Raw genomic sequence first — 20,402 nt, 5'->3', positions numbered from 1 at the left:
GACCAGGCTGGCCTCGAACTCAGAAATCCACCTGCCTCTGCCTCCTGAGTGCTGGGATTAAAGGTGTGCATCACCACTGCCCAGCACTGGGCTGGTTTTATATAAATTAAGATTGCTATTGTGTATGTGTGTGTGTGTGTATGTGTGTGTGTGTATTTAAATAAGTTTCTGCAAAGTTTGAATGGCCTTCCCAATCCTATTTTTCCTGTGAGCCCCAGTACTGTTGGTATGCGGTTTTCGCACTGGCGCACGGCAGCAGAGGCATCTATTTCCAGTTCTTCAGTTGCACTGCATTATTTTTGCAGTGAACAACTTCCTTCTCATGGTAAACAATGGCCACACCTTCTTAAGGACAGAGAAGCAAGGGGACAACTGTGGCAACAGGAGAGGACAGAACAGTGACCCAGGGGAGAACACCTCTCCTTTCTAGTCCCCAGACATCAAAACATAGTGTGTCCCCACAAGGTAAGGAAACACTAAACCAAACCATAGTCTTATAGGTAAGTAATGCCATGGAAGTGAATTCCAGTTATGTAGAGAGATCCAACACTGAATACCAAGCCACCCTTTTGATGAATCTATTTGTAAGTTACAAGAACTTGGTCATTCAGCCATCTTACGTCTATGTAGCGAACACACAAGTCAAATGTCATGGCTTTGTAGACTCATTCTGTTTCCTGCTTGTGTCTATACTCTGGGTCTTTGCAAAATACTCCATTTTCTTCACAGAAACTCAATACACAGTTAAGTTACTCTTGTACCAGTGTTCATGATAACTTGAGGTCAGGATGATCAGCCCTACTGTGCTTTGTCTGAAGCAGTAGGCCTTCTACCATGGTTTTTTTTTTAGTATGGTTAGGGGGAAAAAAGATTTTTTTTTTCCATTCTGAGGATCAAGTTAGCATTTCTATCAGATTTTCTTTAGGGTTTCCAGTGACTCTGTATTACTAACAGGCCCTCCAATCACTGTAGAAATTTCCAATGTGAATTTACAGAGGCTACAACCAGTCCTCCTAGTGGCCTTGTCTCAAGTGGCCAGTGTCCTTCTAGATACTGAATAGCTCAGGCTGGGGATGCAGTTTAGGGGTAGAGCATTGTCCAGCATGCACGAGGCCCTGCGCTCATCACCAGCAGTGAAGAGCAAAAATGAATCCAGAATCATAAGTTTATTCAAAGTTTAAGTCAATCCAGTTTCAAGTAAATATTTTCATTGATAACATTTTTTTTACTTTAATAAATGATAGAGTAAGTATGAAGAAATGTAGGATTAAAATGATACCTTTTTTTTGTTTGCAGTGCTTTTTAGTTCACACAGCATAAGTGGAATTTTAACAAAAAAATTATCCTCTCAATCCGCTAAATAAAATGTGTCTTTCAAGAGGCAGCTTGAGACTGAGCTGACGTGAGCATCCAGGAGCACAAAAGCCCACCGCTGGGGTATTCTAATGTCTTTGTTTGATATCTGTGAATTCAGAAGAAGCTTTTAAGCTGTAAATAGAACCTTACCTTTGTCATCTTTAAAATCTCTGCATCAGGGAGGCTAGTGTTGAAAGTCACGTCCTTTATGTATGTTATTGCGACTTCGTCCCCATCCATCTCCATATACATTTTCCATTTACAATCCTGGAATTAAAGCAGAATCACAGCACTGAGAGAGTGAACCGGATTTTCTTCCTCATTTCCGTGTTTTATAATACACAACACATTCTAAATGAAGTCGTGTGGAAGCGCTTTATTTTTCCTTTTCTAAAAGAAGACATGAAATTAGATCCCTTTTTATATTTAATAACCCCTACTCAGTGCAGCCTTGAGGTGTAACTTTTTGCAACAGATCCATTGAATGGTGTACATATTAAACACCATAGGGTATTTCATCATTGGGACAAAAGGAGTTATATTTCTCCCTTTCCTATTCCTTTCCCAGTTAGTGCTCTTGATCTACCTACCACCCCTTTCCCAGAACTGGTGGCGTCATGAGTTAGAGATGAAGCCTGCCGTCTTCTTAACAAGGAGGAGAGCATCTCTGTGGATGTGATGACACATGATAACGGACAGCTGAGCAGCTATAAAAGGCAAAGGCATCCTAGAGAGCTGGACAGTTATGGGAGGCCTGGGCATCCTGGAGAGTTGGGCAGTTGCCCTAAAAGCATAGTCACTGCCTAGCTTCTATTGATTGCTCCCATGTATGGATATGAGTCCAGTTTTGCTAGGACCTTCACTGTTTCATGAAAGCTAGAAATCTAGATTCTTATGTAAAACTCCTTAAATTTTAATAATGGTATATTAAATCTATAGCGATAGTACTATATAGTTCTGTATATAATTGATCACTGGGGAAATGCTAATTCAAACCACAGGGCGTTATTATACACCAACAGAGTGCCTGAGGCTGATACCATTAAATGTTGGTTAAGATTTGAAGCTACTGGAACTCTCATGGTCTGTTGCAGATATACAAATGGTATAATTAGTTCAGAAAACCTTTAGCAATTTATTACAGAACTAAACATACACCCATGACTAAGAAATTCTACTTGTATAGGCATTTAGATAGAAGAAATGGAAAAAAATTGTCTGGGTATGTTCTTAGAAGCTTTAACTTAATAGATAATAAAGTGATTAATACTAATTAAAAAAAGAAAACAGAATTTCTATGTTCATGGGACAGACAATCCAAAAATTACTGATACATTCAGAAATGAGTGTGTATCTGAAAATCAGTGAGAAAGCATCATCATGCAGAAGAAAGAACACATTAATGAGTGTATTTTTCTGACACTCCATAACACTCTTCTGAAAAAATTTCAGAAGATTGATTGCCTCTTTGATGGAAAGAGTATGAGAGAACTTTCCTGAAGTGGTAGGGCTCTATTGACAGAGCTTAGGGTAACATAAGGGTATGTACACACTTGTCAAAACCAGTGACTGTATACACAAGATCTATACATTTCTAATTGAATCCTAGAGTATTGGCATGCTTAGGAAGAAGGATTCTGGTGTCTATAAGTTACTTGGAAATGAATTATTGTAAGATCCGAGTAAACAGGGACATCTCAGAAAAACACCGGGAGGCCAGGAATTTCCTTAATACAATAAGCTCAGGAACTTTAGGAAGGTAGTGGAACTCTCTGGAAAGGAAAGGCTAATTAACATTCCTCAGATCACAGGGTGAGAAACTACCTGCAGATGGGGGCACATTCTGCAGAGTGGACCTTTGCCCACCTTCAGACAAGGGAAGTTCTTGCTACCTCAAGACTTTAAAAAGTCACACTGTTCTACCAATCACATTGTGTCTAACAGTTGCTGCCCTGAAAATTGTATAAAAGCTCACTGAACAAGCTGTGCGGGGTCGCCTCCTTTCCTGAGGGTCAGGGACGGCCTCAGTGCACTGAAATAAAAATCCTCATGTTCTTTGCATCAATCAGGCTCCATGTGATTCACTCAGGGAGTCTCTGGTAAGCTAAGGCTTGATAGGGTCTTACATTATGAAATAAGTATTGCTTAGGTGGCTGGGGAGATCAATAAAGGAAAAAGGAAATATAAGTAAAATGTTAATGATTAGATCAAGGTGGGCATATGGGGTTTCAATACAAAAACACTGCTATATAAAGAATTCAGTAATAAAACATCATATATGTATGCAATTCAGATTTGATCTCTGGACTGTAAATTGATATTGATTACATTTTCTGAAGAACCAAGGGACAGAGGACCAAGCATATCACAGCAATCACACACATGTTGAGATGACAAAGCACTTTCCTGACAGTGACTTAAACCATTGCCTGAAGCAAGCTTAGACAAAGTTCTGGACAGGAAGAGCAGCAAAGAGGCTACAGAAACCCCATTGGCTTCAGGGAGAAGTCAGGACTGGGGCTTGGGAGAGCCTCTGGAGGACCTGCAGAGCCAAGCGGGGCTGGTGTCTGCAGGAAGGCCTCTCTGCCCAGCTTCATTCACAAGGCTGCCCATTAGAGGAAGAGAAGGTTTATGCAGCGAAATGAACTTGCTCTCTCACATCAGTCACAGTCACCACTGAGAACCAGCATGTCTCTCGTTTCTTTGTTTTGGAGCCATTGCTATAGGAGCACAGGGGCCATGGGCTAACAGGGCAGGGATAATGACTGTTGTCATGATTGCCCTTCTCAGATATAGAACCTCCCCAAGGTAGTGTGTGAAGGAAACACTTTAAAAAGATGGGACTCCTATTAGTTCTGTTTCTTTGGCCTGTCAAGTTTGGGAATTGTGCTATCAAAGGCATTGTCAAAGATACTGGACCGACTGCAATGACTGTCCTCCATCTGCTTCACCCTTATCTCCTAGCCCCTGTGTTTCCCTCCCTTGACACTTTGTGCTCTGTTCTGGTTAATACAAGCCTCTGGGCATGCCTGTGAGGAACTATTTAGATACACCAATTAAGATGGAAAAGTCCTCTTTAACTATGGGCATTACCAGTCCATGGGCTGGGTGCCTGGACCGAAGACAAGTCAGAAAGAGAAAGAGCTACAAACCAGCATTCGCCTCTCTCTGCTTCTTCACTGCAGATGTGGCCAGCTGTCTCAGGCTCCTGCCACCATGAATTCTCTGCCATGATGGACTGTATTTCTTGAACCGTGAACCAAAATAAACTCACTCTGAAGTTTTTTTGGTCAGGTATTTTTGCCACAGCATCAAAACAGGCAAATAATGCATGCTCCAATCTCCATCTCATCAGACTGGAGAAGCTGCTTGCCGTCCTCACTCTGTGCTAGGCATGTTGCAGGTTGCTTAGACCATGTTATTTTATTCATAATAATTCATAACAATCCTGAAAATCAGGTCTATTTTCCCTTTAAATGGATGAAGACAACGAGGAGGTTCAAATGGATGAAGGAGCTTTCCTGGTATGTCTTGACCGATGGTGGTAACGATGGGGTTCTAACTAGGAGAGGAGTCAGAGGAGACACCAATGGGGAAGGCAGTAAAGACAGGGTGGACCTGGCTAGTTGATTGTTCTGCTGAATTCCAAAGACTGAGAGGGAACAACCCAAGAGCCAGAGGCCACAGCTCTTCCCTGCAGCTTCTGCCTGCTCTTCTCCAAAGTTCAACTCTGAGGGGCCCTGATCCAAATAATAGGGCTATGCTTTTTATTCTATAAATTGTATTTGTCTTTTATTTGAAAGACCCTTAACTAAATCCTAAAAGAAGATAGCTGAATAGGCCAGTGTGATGATGGACAGCTGTGATCCTGACACTCAGGAGAGAGAAGCTGAAAGATCAGGATCCTGAGGCCAGCCCAAGCTATCTGAGACCCAGTATTAAAGAAAACAAAACCAAACCAAAGTCCCACATATTCCCAAGCCTCCTGCAGGGTCTCATATGTCACGGCTAGCTATTCATACCTTGGTCCTCACAGGGACCAGGTTCAGATTTAAAAACTATCCACTTCATCAGGGTTATTGACTGGCCTGAGCTAATTACAACCTCAAGTTAATATAAACCTGAGTATGGACCCTGAGTGAGAGCTGGTAAGAATGACTGTGGTACTCTGCACAACCCTCGACAGGCCTAAATCAATCAAAACACTGACAGCTATGGAGTCAGTCCCGTGGTGAGACTCAGTTTCCAAAACCACCTCAGCCTGGCTATGTGAACTATACCTGTTGATGACTACTGTGCGGAGAAGGTTATAAATTAAGTCATTGCTATGGAGAAATGGAGGAAGGGGAGAGGTAGAGGAGGGACTTTAAGGTGAGCCTCCTGACACTGACTTTTAATTTTTATTTTTTTCCCCTACCTAACCAAAGCCAACTGATGTAATCTTTCTGAATCTTACTGCATCTTTTTATTTGGTTGCGGTTTTAGAAAGTTCTCACTATATTGCCCTGGTTGACAACACACTCACTATGTAGAACAGGCCAGCCTTGAACTTGTGGCAATTCTTGCCCCTGTGTCTGGAGCGCTGGTATACCACCATGTTTAGCCCAACAAACATTATTATTTTTTTTTCAAGAAACGGATTCATGTATCCCAGGCTGGCCTCAAACCTAGTGCTGGCAGCCATCATGATGACTGGTTTTATTAAACAGAAGGAATACATTTTTACCTTCTTTCACAAATGGAACATCTAAAACTAATTTGGCCCTCCTCTGCTTCAACGTGCCTCAATACTTGCTAATAAGAGCCAGATGCCTGGAAGTACGGTGGCTATTAAATGTGATTGACAGCCAGAGCACCTTATTTTGGTCAAGGTAATTGATGCACGGACAGATGAGGCAATTTGATGGAGATCACACAGGTAGCAAGTGGTGAGTTGAGTTTAGATTTGAATCAGGGTAGGTTCTTACGATGTTGTGAAAGGCAGGTTTCCTGTGCTTCTTTTCCATCAGCATAATAAATATCCAGTAATATCAACTTATAAAGAGAAAAGGCTTATTTTGGCCCACAGAATTGGAGTTTCACATTAGTGAACATTTGGCCACTACTTTGGGGCCATTAATGTTGGGAGCTATGACATAGTGGAACCTCTTATGTCATGGCCAGGAAGTACAAGAGAGATTGGGACCCAAGGGTCCTTTTTGAGGGTATGCCTCTGATGGCTTGGAATTCTCACACCATGCCAGCTCTGTAAAGGTTCCACCTCTTCCCAATAGGTCTGCGATGAGGATGAATCCCTTAAGACACAGCATGGGTTTGTTCCAGATTTAAACTATAGCTTTTCCTCTCAAAGTCTTGAGTTTTTCCTTGTTACAGGTTAACAAAGGACAAACAGTATCAGGAAGTTCCCCTTTACAAAGGGTGATGGGGAGGCCAAACCTGCAAATAGTCCAGATTCTCCCGCTGAATCCGTATGTAAGGATCCAAGGTACAGAATAAAATCATCTCCAATTACTGTAACAGGTCATTGTTGGCGGTACATACAGTACCACTGGGATCACCAGCTCCAGCCCAGCTGGCGTTGTACCACCCAAACCAGAAACAGCAGCTTAGGTCTTGTTGCAGATACAAAGTCAAGGCAGGTCCCAATTCCCCTGGATTTTAATTTCAAAGCTTGGTTCCTACCCAGGGTGACATGCACGTGGCTGGAAGAATTCTCCTGATGTACTTCTGCAGAGAGCATCACCTACACCTGCTGACCCACAGAGGAAAGGCTGAGCTTGGCAGAAGGCCTGAGCACAGAAACTGTTTCTGCTAGGACTTGGGGGAAGTAAACAGTGCTTGAAACTGTCCATTAGCTAGCAGATGCACCGCTCTGCAGTCTGCAGGAGACATTTTGTTGGGGAGTGGACAAGTTTTGCATTTGGAATAGGGGGAAATAGGACAATTCTACTGGCTGATCAGCCGTTGAGATAACTTGGACAATTCTAGGAGCAAGGGCGGACGGAGAGAGAGCATCATAACTGTTCAGGGATTATTACCAACTATGTGGAAGTGTTTTATGAATTAAGATTATGAGCCAACTAAAACAGGAATTCTTGCCCTGTGGAGATAAAGTCCTAAACAGCACTCAGTTAATGCTAAGTTAAGTATCTCTTTGTGAGAGCTCACTCCTACACGCTTTGTGAACTGCTTACAGCTCCTTGGAGTTCCAAAGTAGCCGAAAAGACAGCAAACACAGGCATCCCTTCTCTCCACGTAAGAAAAGGAGGGACGAAGAAATGGAAGAGAAGAGGACTAAGAGAACAGTTGAGATAGTGGTACATTTCCAAAGCTGGAGGGAAAAAAAACCCAGATATTAAAAAGCACAAAATATATCAAACCGTAAAGTTCTGAGAATTCAGAGACAATATTCGTCTTCTCCCCTTCCTCTCCTCTTCTTCAATATACAGTTTTCCCCTACCAAATTAACTGGAGCTATCAACACCATAGATTAATCTTCAAAATGAAAATCTAAGTCCAGGATCCCTTGGGATCCTTCAGAAGGAAAGCGACCCTCAAATGAGCTTTTCTAGATTAGTTTTCCTAAACAATATGGACATTTAAAAACAATGCGCTTTCAAATTGAGGAACGATCTGCATGTCATAAAAGCACCGATGTTTTAACTGCGCAGGTCACTGAGTCTAACTAGCGTCCATACCTGTGTAGCCCACCAAGCAGGCAAGACACCTGCAGGCCTCCATAAACCCCTCTCCCAAGGAAGCCCTCTTCATAGTGATCAAAGGCTGCCCTGTTCTCTTTCATGTCACTCAGACTAAACTTCACAATGCCATGTGTACACATCCAACCTCAGGGTTCTGAGATCTATTTATGTCATCTAACCCCTATATAGTCTTCCTCTGTTCTAGAGAACACGGTTTCCATCTGATGGATAAAGAAACTGAGGCTTAGATACCATCCAGCCAGCCTCCTGGAACTGGAATCCATGCCCTAGATACATCAAGTTTAATCTTAGAGGCACTAGCTTCTCAAACCCCCACCTGCTCCTCTCTTCCCATAAATGGAGAAATATAAAAACCACCAACTGTGGGAGAACTTTAAAATATAAACTAGAGCGGTCAGAATAAACTTTCTGAAAAAGCTGGGAGAGAAAGACGCAGGCAGAGCAGCTGACTGGCTTCTGCGGAGCAATCCCGGATTGAAAAACAAAACCCACAAAAATAATATTGGTCACAGCTGTATAAAAAGTAGAGAGATGGTGCTGATGGAGGCCTCTGAAGGATCCTTTACATGTGTCACCATTATCCAGCTCAGCTGCTGGAACCTGCTGTGTTAAAGGCAGGAAAGTGGCATGTCCTGTGATAGCACCTGGGTTATTTACCATTAAGTATAACCTCGCCACACTATATTTTATTATGCCGTCTTTAGGAGGAAGATAATACAAGTATGGTTAATTTGCTTCTCTTCTTTATCTATACGGTGTCATGACCCATCACGGCTTTGTCCCACAAAATTGGTTTTTTTCAATCCAAAAGAAATCCACAAGAAAGTCTCCCTAAAAATTCCATTAATAACCTCTTTCAGCGCGTATAGGTTGCAGGGTCTGGAACTAAGAATGTTTTAATCTCTTCAGCAAAACAATGTCTCATAATGATGTACAGGACTATTGCCGCACTGATGAAGAATCATACATAATTCAGCACCTTTCCCTTTGGCACCACTGTGATATCCTCATTAGCCGTGGCTCACAGTGTCTGTCAGATGGTGTCCATGCGAACGCAGGCATTATATTGTCTTTGAGATGTGCAGCTGCTTCCATGACACTGCCAGTATATAAAAACATGACGCCAGTTTGTTTTATTTAGTGCTAAACCTTCCAGTTTGTAAAAACAAGGCTGACACAGAGCCTGACATGAGGCAGTGAAAATAATTAGCTCTCATTTTCTCAGCCTCCTATTTCCTTCTCCCTGCTGTGTTCTCTTTCCACTAAACCACCACATGTCAGTCGAAATGGGAGGCAATTAGTGGGCTCATTTCAGTCTCCACAACTGTGCTGAAAAGAAAGTATTTATGATGGCACAATGAGCAGCTGAAAGATTAAATAACATTTGCCTTTTGAAAAGAAAATGACTTCTAGCTAAATGGGCAATTTTTGATTATTCTCAAACAAGCTTAGAGTAGTTGGTTTTTAAAATACAAGAAAGGAAAATGAGTCATTTTTAGGTGAAAGAATCAAATAAAACTTGACACAGTAATGCAAATAACTGATGTTTTATTGCAAAATATGTAAATGTGTTATACCCTTAACAATGGTTTGTGTCTAAGGTCAGGGCAGACTGGTGCCAAGTAGACACCAGTGGAGATAAGGTTGTTATATCGCCTTTTTGGGGGGTTGTTATTGGAGTTACGTATGAAAAGGGCCTTAGGGATGACGGGAAGTGAAACACATCGAGTGAGACACACTTTCACAGGACACACTAGGCTTGAGTGGCTAGCGTGGTTCTGATGCTAGTTAATGGCTTAGAAAGGGCTTTAAAAATTTTGCATTTGGAATTGGAAGGTGGTTATCTTGTAAAAATAAAAGAATAATTAGTTTTGCTATTGATTTGCCATTAATTAAGAATATTCTGTGTTGGACCGGGCTCCTAAGTGAATACAGACAGTGGTCTGGTTTATCTAAGGGTTCATCCAATCCTTTCAACACTGAGACATTCGCTGCCTTTAAACTTTTACTTGAGATTCTCAGAATATAAAAGCAGCTACTTATAAAGATGTTCTCCTATCCCATGACTTTCGGGGTGGGGACAAGCAGTAGATTTTTGAAAAATCCCTGATTTGGGGGGTGGGGAGGATATGCACTGTTCACCATTTGAGCCATTTTCAATTCAAATTCTAACATGCAGGATTGGGAGAGTTGTCGGGTGTCCTTGCATTCCAGTGCTTTTAATTTCAATGTGACTAATGTGTCTGATTTGGAGTTCATTATGTAAGTGGACTTCTCAGTACAAAACTTACAATGGTACCCAGAAGCTTCTAAAAGCCAAGACATCTGTCCACATCCAAAACTGCACCTGCCATCTAGGAATCGTCAACTACAGTGACCACACAGGGTTTCAGAAGACAGGCACAGATTTAGATTCTTCTTTCCCTATCTCCAGAAGTCTATTTTCACTTTTCACAAATCTAAATTCTGCCTTTTGATTTATACAATATGGTCAGTGTGAGACAATTTGAATCGGTGTTGATTCAGAAGTCAGGCGACCATGGCTTCGTTAAAAGGCTAGAGCTGTTGTTGAGCTCTAGTATCCTAAAAACCAGCACTAACACGTCTGTAATGTATTTAAGCCTCTGTTGGCTCACATGTGCCACATTGCTGTTCACTATTTTTAAAGGGATTCATAATCCCAACCAAGACTAAGAATGATCTAATCGTGTGCTAGAGGCAGCTCTCCTAAGCCGATTCTTTTTCTTTTTAATTTTTTTTGTTGTTTTAAAGATACTTTATTTATTTATTTTTTATGTGCATTGGTGTTTCGCCTGAATGTGTCTTTGTGTGGGTGTCAGATGCCCTGGAACTTGAGTTACAGATAATGTGAACTGCCATATGGATGCTGGGAATTGACCTTGGTCCTCTGGAAGAGCAGTAAGTGCTCTTAACCGCTGAGACATCTCTCTACACCCCCCAACCCCACCTCCCACCCCTCCACCCCAGATAAATCTTTTCCCAACAAAATTCAGGCTGACAACTTGAAATCAGTCATGGAAGAAATATTTACACCACCAAAATCTGGAAACGCCACATAGTGTGTCTTTTTCCTCTGGTTGTTCGACAGTCTCTGGCACTTGAGCATGTATTGTGGCTGTCAGACCATCAGCAGGCACATGCTGAGCACCTCCCTGAGCTCAGCCCTGGCGCTATAGGCGGCTACCCAACCCTGGACAGGGCACTGCTCCACTTTGTAGTTAGAAGTCAGCAGTGAGTTATATAACTATAAACTGCATTTGCTTCTGTCCCATCGATTAAAACTCGCATTTTTTCTCTCTTTTTCAAAGACTACGTTATGGATGTGTGATTGACATGTAAAGGCTGGACATACTTAAAGTGAATGGCTGGGTCAAACTGAAAGCTGCCACCACAGTCTGTGGCTACCTGGCCATCACCTCCCAAGTCCTCTCTGGCTTTCTTCTTGCTAATTTTGTGATGCTAACATTTGACTTAGATTTCCCTTGCTTGTGAAATTTTAAGTCCCCAATCCAGTAGTGTTAGCTACAGACACTGTGCTACGCTGTGGCTCTCTAGCATTTACTCTCTTTGCAAATCAAGCCTTGTAGGGTTTGGCTAATCGTTCTCTGTTTCTTCCTCCCTAAAACCTGTATGCTTTCTAGACCTCTACCCCTGCAAGCTTCATTACTTAGCTACATGTATAAAGAGGGTGTGCAAAGCCCCTCCCCCATAGTTGATCATGGGGGCACAGACTTCCCAATACTGAATTTATAATAAATCCAATATCCATTAGAGTGAAGCACAGCTCTGTTCTCAGCTGTTTTGAAATTGGCAGAAGACATTGGTTATATGTGTGCACACAGAATCCTTTTTCTTGAGGTCCCGTTATTTTAGCCATGTTGTTTATCCATTTACAAAAATTATACAATAGTTAAAAAAAACCTTCCTATTTGATAGGGTGGCAAGGAAGCAGCTGGGTGCTCACAGGACAAGGTGTAGGCAAGAAAAGGAATAAATAGCATCCAGGGAGAATCCTCCTGAGACAACCAGCCTCCTGAGGGACATTGCCAACCCTCTCAAAGTCCTCCTCACTTTCTCCTGCCTCCTGTGAAGAACCCCTCAAAAGGAGATCTGAAGCGACAGCCATTTGGAAAGGGTTCCTCTACCCAGACCCAGGCCCCTGTTGGGAACTGGTGGGAGAGGGAGGGGGTGTTGCTGCCACAGCAGGTGGTGAGTTCAGGCCTGTAGGAGCACAGCCTCTGTCACATCTCTTCTGACTTACTGGGGACAGCGACAGATAAGGTCTCTAGGATGAGGTTTGGTGCTGAGCAATGGATGACTTCCCAGGAGTCCCTGCTTCACTTTGCTTTTGAATTTTTATGACACAGAGTCTCAGAAGAGCTTGGTGAGAAAAGTACTGGGTGATTTGCTAGTTTATTCCTTGGCAAATTGAGCATCAATATTCCTGACTGGTGAGCTGATAAGAGAAATAATAATAAACTCTATGCAGCCGAATATTTCAATAAAAAGCATGGTTGCTGTCCTGGTGGGTGCATGTGCCGCCCGAGTTTCATGAAGCTGCTTTCCTTTATATCAAGCCAAAGGCTTCACAGCACAGAACACAAAGCAGTTTTCACACAAAACAAGAATTGCTGGAGTATAGCATTAACTGATCAAAACCCAACTGATCACCAATGCACGTACTCGGAGGGGATGATGGTACTTTCCAGAAGGAGGCAATGACTGGAGCTGCCCCTTACCAAGTGGGGGTTCTGGACAAGACACTTCATCTCTCTCCTTGGTTTCCTCCTGGGGAGGCTAATTCAGGGCTGCTGTTCCCTACCATGCTGAGTTGAAAAGATGGCATTGAAATGTTTGCAAGAGTGCCTGATGATGACATAATGCTTACCAGAGGCATTAGCAACACCTCCTGCCTCTCACTTGGGAGACAATCAAGCTTAGACAGACCTGATGTCTCCCAATTTGATTGTCATAACATATATATATATATGTGTGTGTGTGTGTGTGTGTGTGTATAGATGTGTATGTGTGTATATATGTGTATACATACATGTATGTGTATGTGTGTGCTTGTGTGTGTTATTTAAATAAAATTTAACTTTGCTCCTTAGAAATGGTCAAATAGAGTAAGGCCCATTCTTAAGTATTAAATTGCCAGTATCGCCATTGGCACACACATACTTTTTTTCCCTCCCTGCTAGGCTGTTTCAGGATAGGAAATGAAAATGGATGTTTTGCTTGTGGGAGAAGGCCTAGGGTGTGCAGAGTGCTGGAGCCTGATAGATCCTGGGTGTCCAGAAGGGTGTCACAGTGGAGACAAAGCCCCTGGACTAGGTATCATGCAGCCATTTTGGCTCCCAGAGAAGAGACATGCATGCAGACATGGATGGTTGCTGGAGGGTCTTTGATTCAGCATAAACCATTTGGTTGGAAAATGAAGCGAAGAAAAGTAATTTAATCTGAATTCTTAGGATGAAGGTTGACTTCTTACAGTGAGAGGGTTTTGAAAACTGTGGATTGTTTAGAATGTGGGTTATAACGAGTGGAAGGAGGTCACTAGAGGTAGGCCTTTGAAGGTTCTATTTGGCTTCTTGTTCCCATCATTCTCCTTGATTCCTGGTCTACCAGGACCCGAGTAGCCTCTACCATAAGCTCCCTGTTAGGAATTGAACCACTGCACAAGCCCTTTATCATGGACTAAAATATCTCCAAACCATGGTCCAATGCACCTCTCTTCCCTTACATCATCTATCAGACATTTTGTTACAGAAATGCTAAGGTAGCCATCACCACTTTTTAGACTATATTTGTCCAATTGTCCTTCTCATAGACAAAGAGAAAAAGTTACTATTATTTTTGAGAAAGGAATCCCTGGCATAGATTATTCCCACTGGCTCCTGTTAGAACATCCTTCTCATTTTATTTGTGAAAGAAAAGCTTACATCAAGCAAAGGGTTTGGGGGGTTAGAATTTCAAAATATTGTTTCTTGTGAGTTTTTCCTAGTCATAGAGGGGGTTGCAAAGGTAGATTTATGAGAATCCAGTTAACAGGCATTTTGAGGATTAGGTTCTACCTTTAAGGGTCAAGGTGATAAGACTCATATGAGCTGTAATTTACATACAAAGCATGCTTCTGAAGAAGTATTTTGTTATTTAGGGTGTAGGGTGACATAACGGGGGCATTTTAGAACTGGGCAGTAATCCATTCTAGTTATTTTGTTTGAGTTTAGGGACAGCTTAAATGAGTTAGCACATATTCAACAAAACAAAAACAAAAAACAAAAGCAAACAAACAAACAAACAAAAAAAGAAGCCATAATTTTTGGTCCTGGTTGTTGCCACGTCTTCTAAGACTAGTCACACACTTTGTTTTTTAATCAATGATGACAATGTCGTGTCTCGTGCATCTGACATAAATTCCAGGGACTTATGGTGAGCATTCCCAAAATGCTTAAGATTTTCAGAAAGTCAAAAAGATAGGTTTTATTCATTATATTCAGGTAATCATTTTGTAGTGGCCCACCAACCATTTCAAGCTCCAGTTCAAAACTCATCCCTTCCAAAAACCATTTCCTGATTAACCCCATGCCAGTTACTTCCTTATACTTGGCACCTTGGCACTGCGTCCCGCACTAAGGTGACCTTTTGATCTGTTGCTTTCCAATACCATCTATCCAGCTGCTCAGTTAGAAACCTTTGTCCCACTCCTAGCTCTCCTCTCTCCCCATCCATCTCCAGGGAGTGCAAAGTCACAGCATGTGTCCTGGGACCCAGAGCCCCGTCCCAGCCTGTCACTGATAACTTGCTTCTCTACTTGACTCCCTTCCCGAGTCACCCTCCTCTGCTCCTGAGCAATGTTGTAAACATATAAACTAGATCTTCCCCACTCTGTGTGAAACCCTGCAGGTCCTTAGCGTGGCACCAGGTGGTTCTTTGTGTGTTCACCTGCCCCATCTCTGGCCTCAGCTCTCATCACAACACTTCCCTGCTCATTGTTAAGTTTTCCCAGAGGGGGAAATGCTTGAGTCGGGTCCATGAAAATGAGCCCAAGAGGAGCTTCCTGTGTTTGCCTGGCTTCATATATACTGGTCCCTCTGCTTCCCACGCCCTCTTTCTACTGAACAAATTGAGTGGTTCTAAAATGTGAATTTTGGCATCATTCTACCAGAGAGACTTTAAGACCACCCCCCACTTCTTTCTCATGGACAAGTAGACATCTGTCCAGTGTGTATGCATGGTCTGATGTTTGTGACATTGGAAAGTTTCACCATTCTGAATCATAGCCACTCATTGATCTTGTCTATTTCTCCCAAGATGCTCTAGGTTCCTTGTAAGCCACGACTGTACTTTCTGACGTTGTATTCTGAGCATCTATCTAGTATAAATCCAGACATACAGTAGGCCCTCAGTAAATGTCTGCTGAGTGAATGTGTGAGAGAATTCTGGATAGGTGACCCAGGGACATATTATTATGGTGAGATATAGGTCACTGTATTTATTCTCAAATATCTTCATAGCTTCTAAGTTTTACTAAAAATTATTTCAAATTTCCACATTATCAAGTACATATACTTGTTAGTAATTGAAATAATAAAATAATTGAATAATAAAAATTGAAAATATTTTCTTATTCAAAATCTCTCTTGAGAAGTCTCAAGGATATTCTTTTTTTCTCTCTCTCTTACAAATCCTAAATCTCTAAAAATCATAAAAAGTTACTGTACTGTAAAGAAAGTTTATAAATTGTCATAGAACTGAGGATATTACAGAAGGCAGACTGTAACATCCACCTTGTTTGCTATTGAGTGTGTGGCAGGGTTAGGAGGTCCTTCTCTGTTGCTAGTGAGAGAGGAATTTCAACTTCTGTCCTTATTCTTCCCGTTCCTAACAAGAATGAGTAGACAGTGACCAATGTGCAATAGAGAATCTCTCCTTCAGTGACATGTTATAGTCCCTTTCTCCAAGCATCAATGCATCAATATGCCTACAGTGCTGAAGGCAGAATATTTCCCAAAATCCCAGATAAAATCCAACCCTCACAACTTACAGTCATTCCCAGTTCCCAAGCACTGGCTTGAGAGAAGTCAGGTTTTATTAAGCAATGGCCTGGAGACCAGTCAGGCCTGTCCAACCGTTCCTCAGCCACAATCCACAGATTCAAGAAGTTAAAATATAAGTCCTTTAGCAAAGCAAAAGTACAAGTTATGTAGTAGTCAAAAGCTGGACTGAGGCTAGAGACATGGCCTAGAGGTTATCAGCATTTGATGTTTTTCCAGAGGACCGGTGTTCAATTCTCAGCATCCACAACAGGTGGTTTACAACCTTCTGTAACTTCAGCTCCAGGGTTCTAATACCCTCTAGTAGACTCTAAGGCACACATAGACAGATAGATAGACAGACAGACAGACAGACAGACAGACAGACACACACACACACACACACACACACACACACACTCAAAACAAACCCTCAAACCAATTTTTAATTCAGCCACTTTCTGGCTATATAACTTTTGAAGGGCAAGGCATTCCTCACAGGCTCAGTGTCCACATTTGCAAATTGGATAAGAGCCACATTCATATGTCAGCACCTTCATGACTCATCTTCATTGTCAACTTGACTAGATTTGGAATTCCCTTAAGGGACGTCAGTGAGTCTCTAGGTATGTCTCTGAAGGCATTTCCAGAGAGATCTAACCCAGGAAGGAAGACCCACTCTGACATGGGTTGCACTTTCATTGAGCAAGGCTCCCAGGCTCAATTAAAATGTCCCAGTGTTAGCATGTGTTCTCTCTCTGCTTTTGAGTGCAGCTACAGTGGCTAGCTCACGCTGTCCACACCACCAATTCTTCTCACAGTGATGGACTGTGTCCCTTCCTAAACCACGAGCCCAAATAATCCTTCTTCCTTAAATTGCTTTTGTCAGGATTTCCTTGTAGCAATGAGAAAAGGCAATTCATACAAAGACGCTTTGTGTGACACATGGCAGAACACAGACACATAAGGAGCGATTAGTCATTTACAGGGATCCAAAGTAACTCAAGGCCATCGAGAGTTCAGATCACGTGCTACCTAGGTATCCCAGCCCCCACCCCTCCAGGCTGACAGTGTAGGCCTCACTGGATGAGTGCGGGTCTAATGCCCCACTGCCCGTTTGGAGCTGATAATCTAGATCTCTGCTTCCATTCTCAATGTGGCATAACTTATTCTCATCTTCCTCAAAAGTCAGGAGTCAGAAAGCAGAGTAAACAATGGCCAAGACTCATCCCGCTTATGTCTGGCTCTGTGTGACCCTGAGAGTTTGGGTGGTCTCAAGCCCCCTGTATTCTTTTTCTGACTGAGATTATACATTTCTTAGGTTTGGATTTCAGAGGCAGGTGGCAGCCTGTCAGACCAGTCCAGTTTTATGAGGTCTACATTTCGATTCACAATCATGTTACCAGGTGGTTGGGGCTCCTGTATAAAACCAGGAGTTACAGATTGAAAATACCCGGAGGACTTCCACCGTGTTACCTGTGGGCCAGTTCCTGGCTTCAAGTGAAAACCAAAAACAAGTTCAAGGTTCACTATTTTTTCCTCATTTTCTTCAGGTTCCCCTCCTGAATCCTGAAATAGAAAAAGCAGGTATCATTATTAGAGATGGTATTTTCCCTCTGACTTTTCATGTAAAGTAGGTTATTTTTCTTTTACCCCTTGCACAGGAAAGGGTCTATCAGGCCCCTCCTGCTCAGCCCACACTTCCCGGTGAGTGCAGCTCCAGGTTCTGACTCTTCATGGGTCCCTGGTTCTGAACCCCCGCCCACATTTCTGCAGCTCTTCCCTAGTTCCTGGTGCTAACGATTTTTCCAGTCTAATCTATTATTGATTAAGATACACGTTGTAACTCAAAGCTGAAAGCAAGAGGAAAGACAGGCCTTGGAGAACTTTGCTGGACAGATTATCTTAGGCTCTTCCGAGCAGTGTCACTGACGTGGACTTCCGGATGCGTCTGGCATTGTGCACTTCATTCTGGAGTGTATTTTGCACTAGATATGGGGTGAGACTTCAGGCTGAGAACTTCAAAATACTCAAGGTGTTTGTATACTCTTTCCAGACAGGAACTCTGCAGCTTCTCCACTGTCCGTGGACTGAGAGACGAGAAGCCGAGGCTGTTGATGAATTAGCACAGCTCTGGGTACTGACGATAAGTGTTGTAATTTTATAATGTACCCCGAGGCTACTCTCACAACAGCACAGTACCCACAGCACTCTCCCCTTACTCTTTGTTTCCCACGGTTTCAGTGATCTGCAGTCAACCCTGGTCTAAAAACATGATAGAAAAGTTGTAGATAGAAACAATTCACAAGTTCTAAAAAATAGCGTTCAATAAGTAAACTGTTATTTTATTACTCATTGTTAATCTCTCACTGGGCCCAGTTAATATATTAAACTCTATCATGGGCATGTTTTCACAAGAGAAAGCAGTACATATGGGGCTGGGTGCTAATCTCAGCCTCAGGCATCTGCAGGGGTGCTGGGATGTATTCCTAGGGATAAGGAGGGGACTGCTGTTTAACGTTCTATAAGTAATAACCCCCCCACCCCTCCACCTCCAGGGCAAGTGGCAACCCTGGAGCTCTGCTGTGTGACTTCCTTTAGTAACTTAAAGGGTAGCGAAAGGACTCCAGAACTAGGCACGAAGCCAGAGGCCTTCACCTATGAGTGCAAGTCTTATCTGAAACATGTTGTTAATATTTCAAAGTGTGAGGAACCAATGTGTGTCATTTATACACATGCAGTCTTCAAAGGGTCTTTTGTTGGACAGATGTCATTAAATTTCACTTCAAACAACAGTTCCAGACATTAGCAAATTTGGGTGTGGACAATGGCAGGTGCCTATGGCAATAAAAGCAGCCAAGAGGGAGTCTTTGGTGAGGAAATCTCTCTTACCTTAGTTAGTGGTGGGAAGTGAAACAGGTTCAGGTAATCATGGGTTAGCTTCTCAATAGCTGACTGTAAGGAGGAAAGTCACGTGATTTAATTAATGATTTGATTTTAGCAAAGAGGAATAAAATTACTGCACAGTCAAAAAAGGATTCTTGTTTTGTTTTTTTGTTTTTTGTTTTTTTGTTTTTTTGTTTTTTTGTTTTTTTGAGACAGGGTTTCTCTGTGTAGACCTGGCTGTTCTGGAACTCACTCTGTAGACCAGGCTGGCCTCGAACTCAGAAATCCGCCTGCCTCTGCCTCCCAAGTGCTGGGACTAAAGGCGTGCGCCATCACTGCCCGGCCAAAAAAGGGATTCTTTATGTAGTTTATATAAAGAATAAACTCTTGAGGATGTTAACATTGACCACTGGTTGAGCATATGTCTGACTGTCAAAGTCATGATAGCAGTTTGTCATCATTTAAAGGAACAGGGGCAACTACATTAGAGATACTAAACCACAGCCCATCCGGCTCCCCCACAGGGAAGGCCGGCCAGGCCCTTACTGCGTGGGCTACACTTCCTAGTCAACCTAGCTCCTGGTTCCAACTGTTAAGAGATCCCTGGCCCTGAAGTCCCTGCCCACACTTCTCCCATTGTCCTAACTCCAAGTGCTAGCAGGTAGGCAGTCTCCGGACCACCGGCCCTGAGTCTACACTCCTACCTACGCAAGTAATTCCGAATGTGCAAATCTGTGCAAAAGAGAAACAAAGTGAAACTCACAACAGCATGTTTCCTCCCCAAATTACTCATCCCATAATAAGAGACTCAATGGCCCCAAAGAACTCCCAGCAAAGAATTCAAGAATATTATTAAAATTATGTTCAGACAAATCAAGATAGAAGGCAAGAGATGAATGAAATAACAGAGTCAATATAAGATACAAAAATAGAATTCAAGTAAAAAAAAAAAAGAATGAGAAAAAGCCAAGCTGAAATAATGCTGGAAATGAAACACCAACTAAGCCAGATAGGGATGTTAAACCTCAGGGTATGCAGTAAATAGAGCTGTCCTTCAAACCCGAGCTGGGTAGGGCACGTTAATGCTCCAGCTTCTAGCCTATGGCCAGGGATGGGTGGGGGGTTGGGAGGTTGGGGGGCATAGAAGTGGGGACCAGCCAAGCCATCAGCAAGGCCTCAGCATGCAGCAGTTCGCCGCTAGGGGGCACCAAGAATCATAGAGAGGACAGTTTAGGTCAGCAGTTCTCAACCCATGGGTTGTGACCCCTTTGTGGAGGGGGTGGTGTGTGTCAAACAACTCTTTCAGAAGGAACGCATATCAGATACCCTGCATTTCAGATAGTTACATCATGATCCATGACCGTAGCAAAATTACAGTTAT

General features: G+C 42.6%; 1 protein-coding gene across 1 annotated transcript in view; it reads right to left on the bottom strand.

Moving 5' to 3' along the window:
- Nucleotides 1-20,402, bottom strand: part of Map3k20 (mitogen-activated protein kinase kinase kinase 20) — a 185,921-nt gene that overhangs the window by 8,677 nt on the left and 156,842 nt on the right. Inside the window, exons 15-17 of the mRNA XM_031370617.1 lie at nucleotides 19,028-19,090; nucleotides 17,612-17,704; nucleotides 1,507-1,623 (exon numbers count right to left, since the gene is read on the bottom strand). Of these exons, the coding sequence (XP_031226477.1) occupies nucleotides 1,507-1,623; nucleotides 17,612-17,704; nucleotides 19,028-19,090 (273 nt within the window). The remainder of the gene's footprint in view (nucleotides 1-1,506; nucleotides 1,624-17,611; nucleotides 17,705-19,027; nucleotides 19,091-20,402) is intronic.

The sequence above is a fragment of the Mastomys coucha genome, unplaced genomic scaffold (genome assembly GCF_008632895.1).
Source record: "Mastomys coucha isolate ucsf_1 unplaced genomic scaffold, UCSF_Mcou_1 pScaffold15, whole genome shotgun sequence".
NCBI classification, from domain to species: Eukaryota; Metazoa; Chordata; class Mammalia; order Rodentia; family Muridae; genus Mastomys; species Mastomys coucha.
This window is presented reverse-complemented; position numbering and strand designations above follow the sequence as displayed.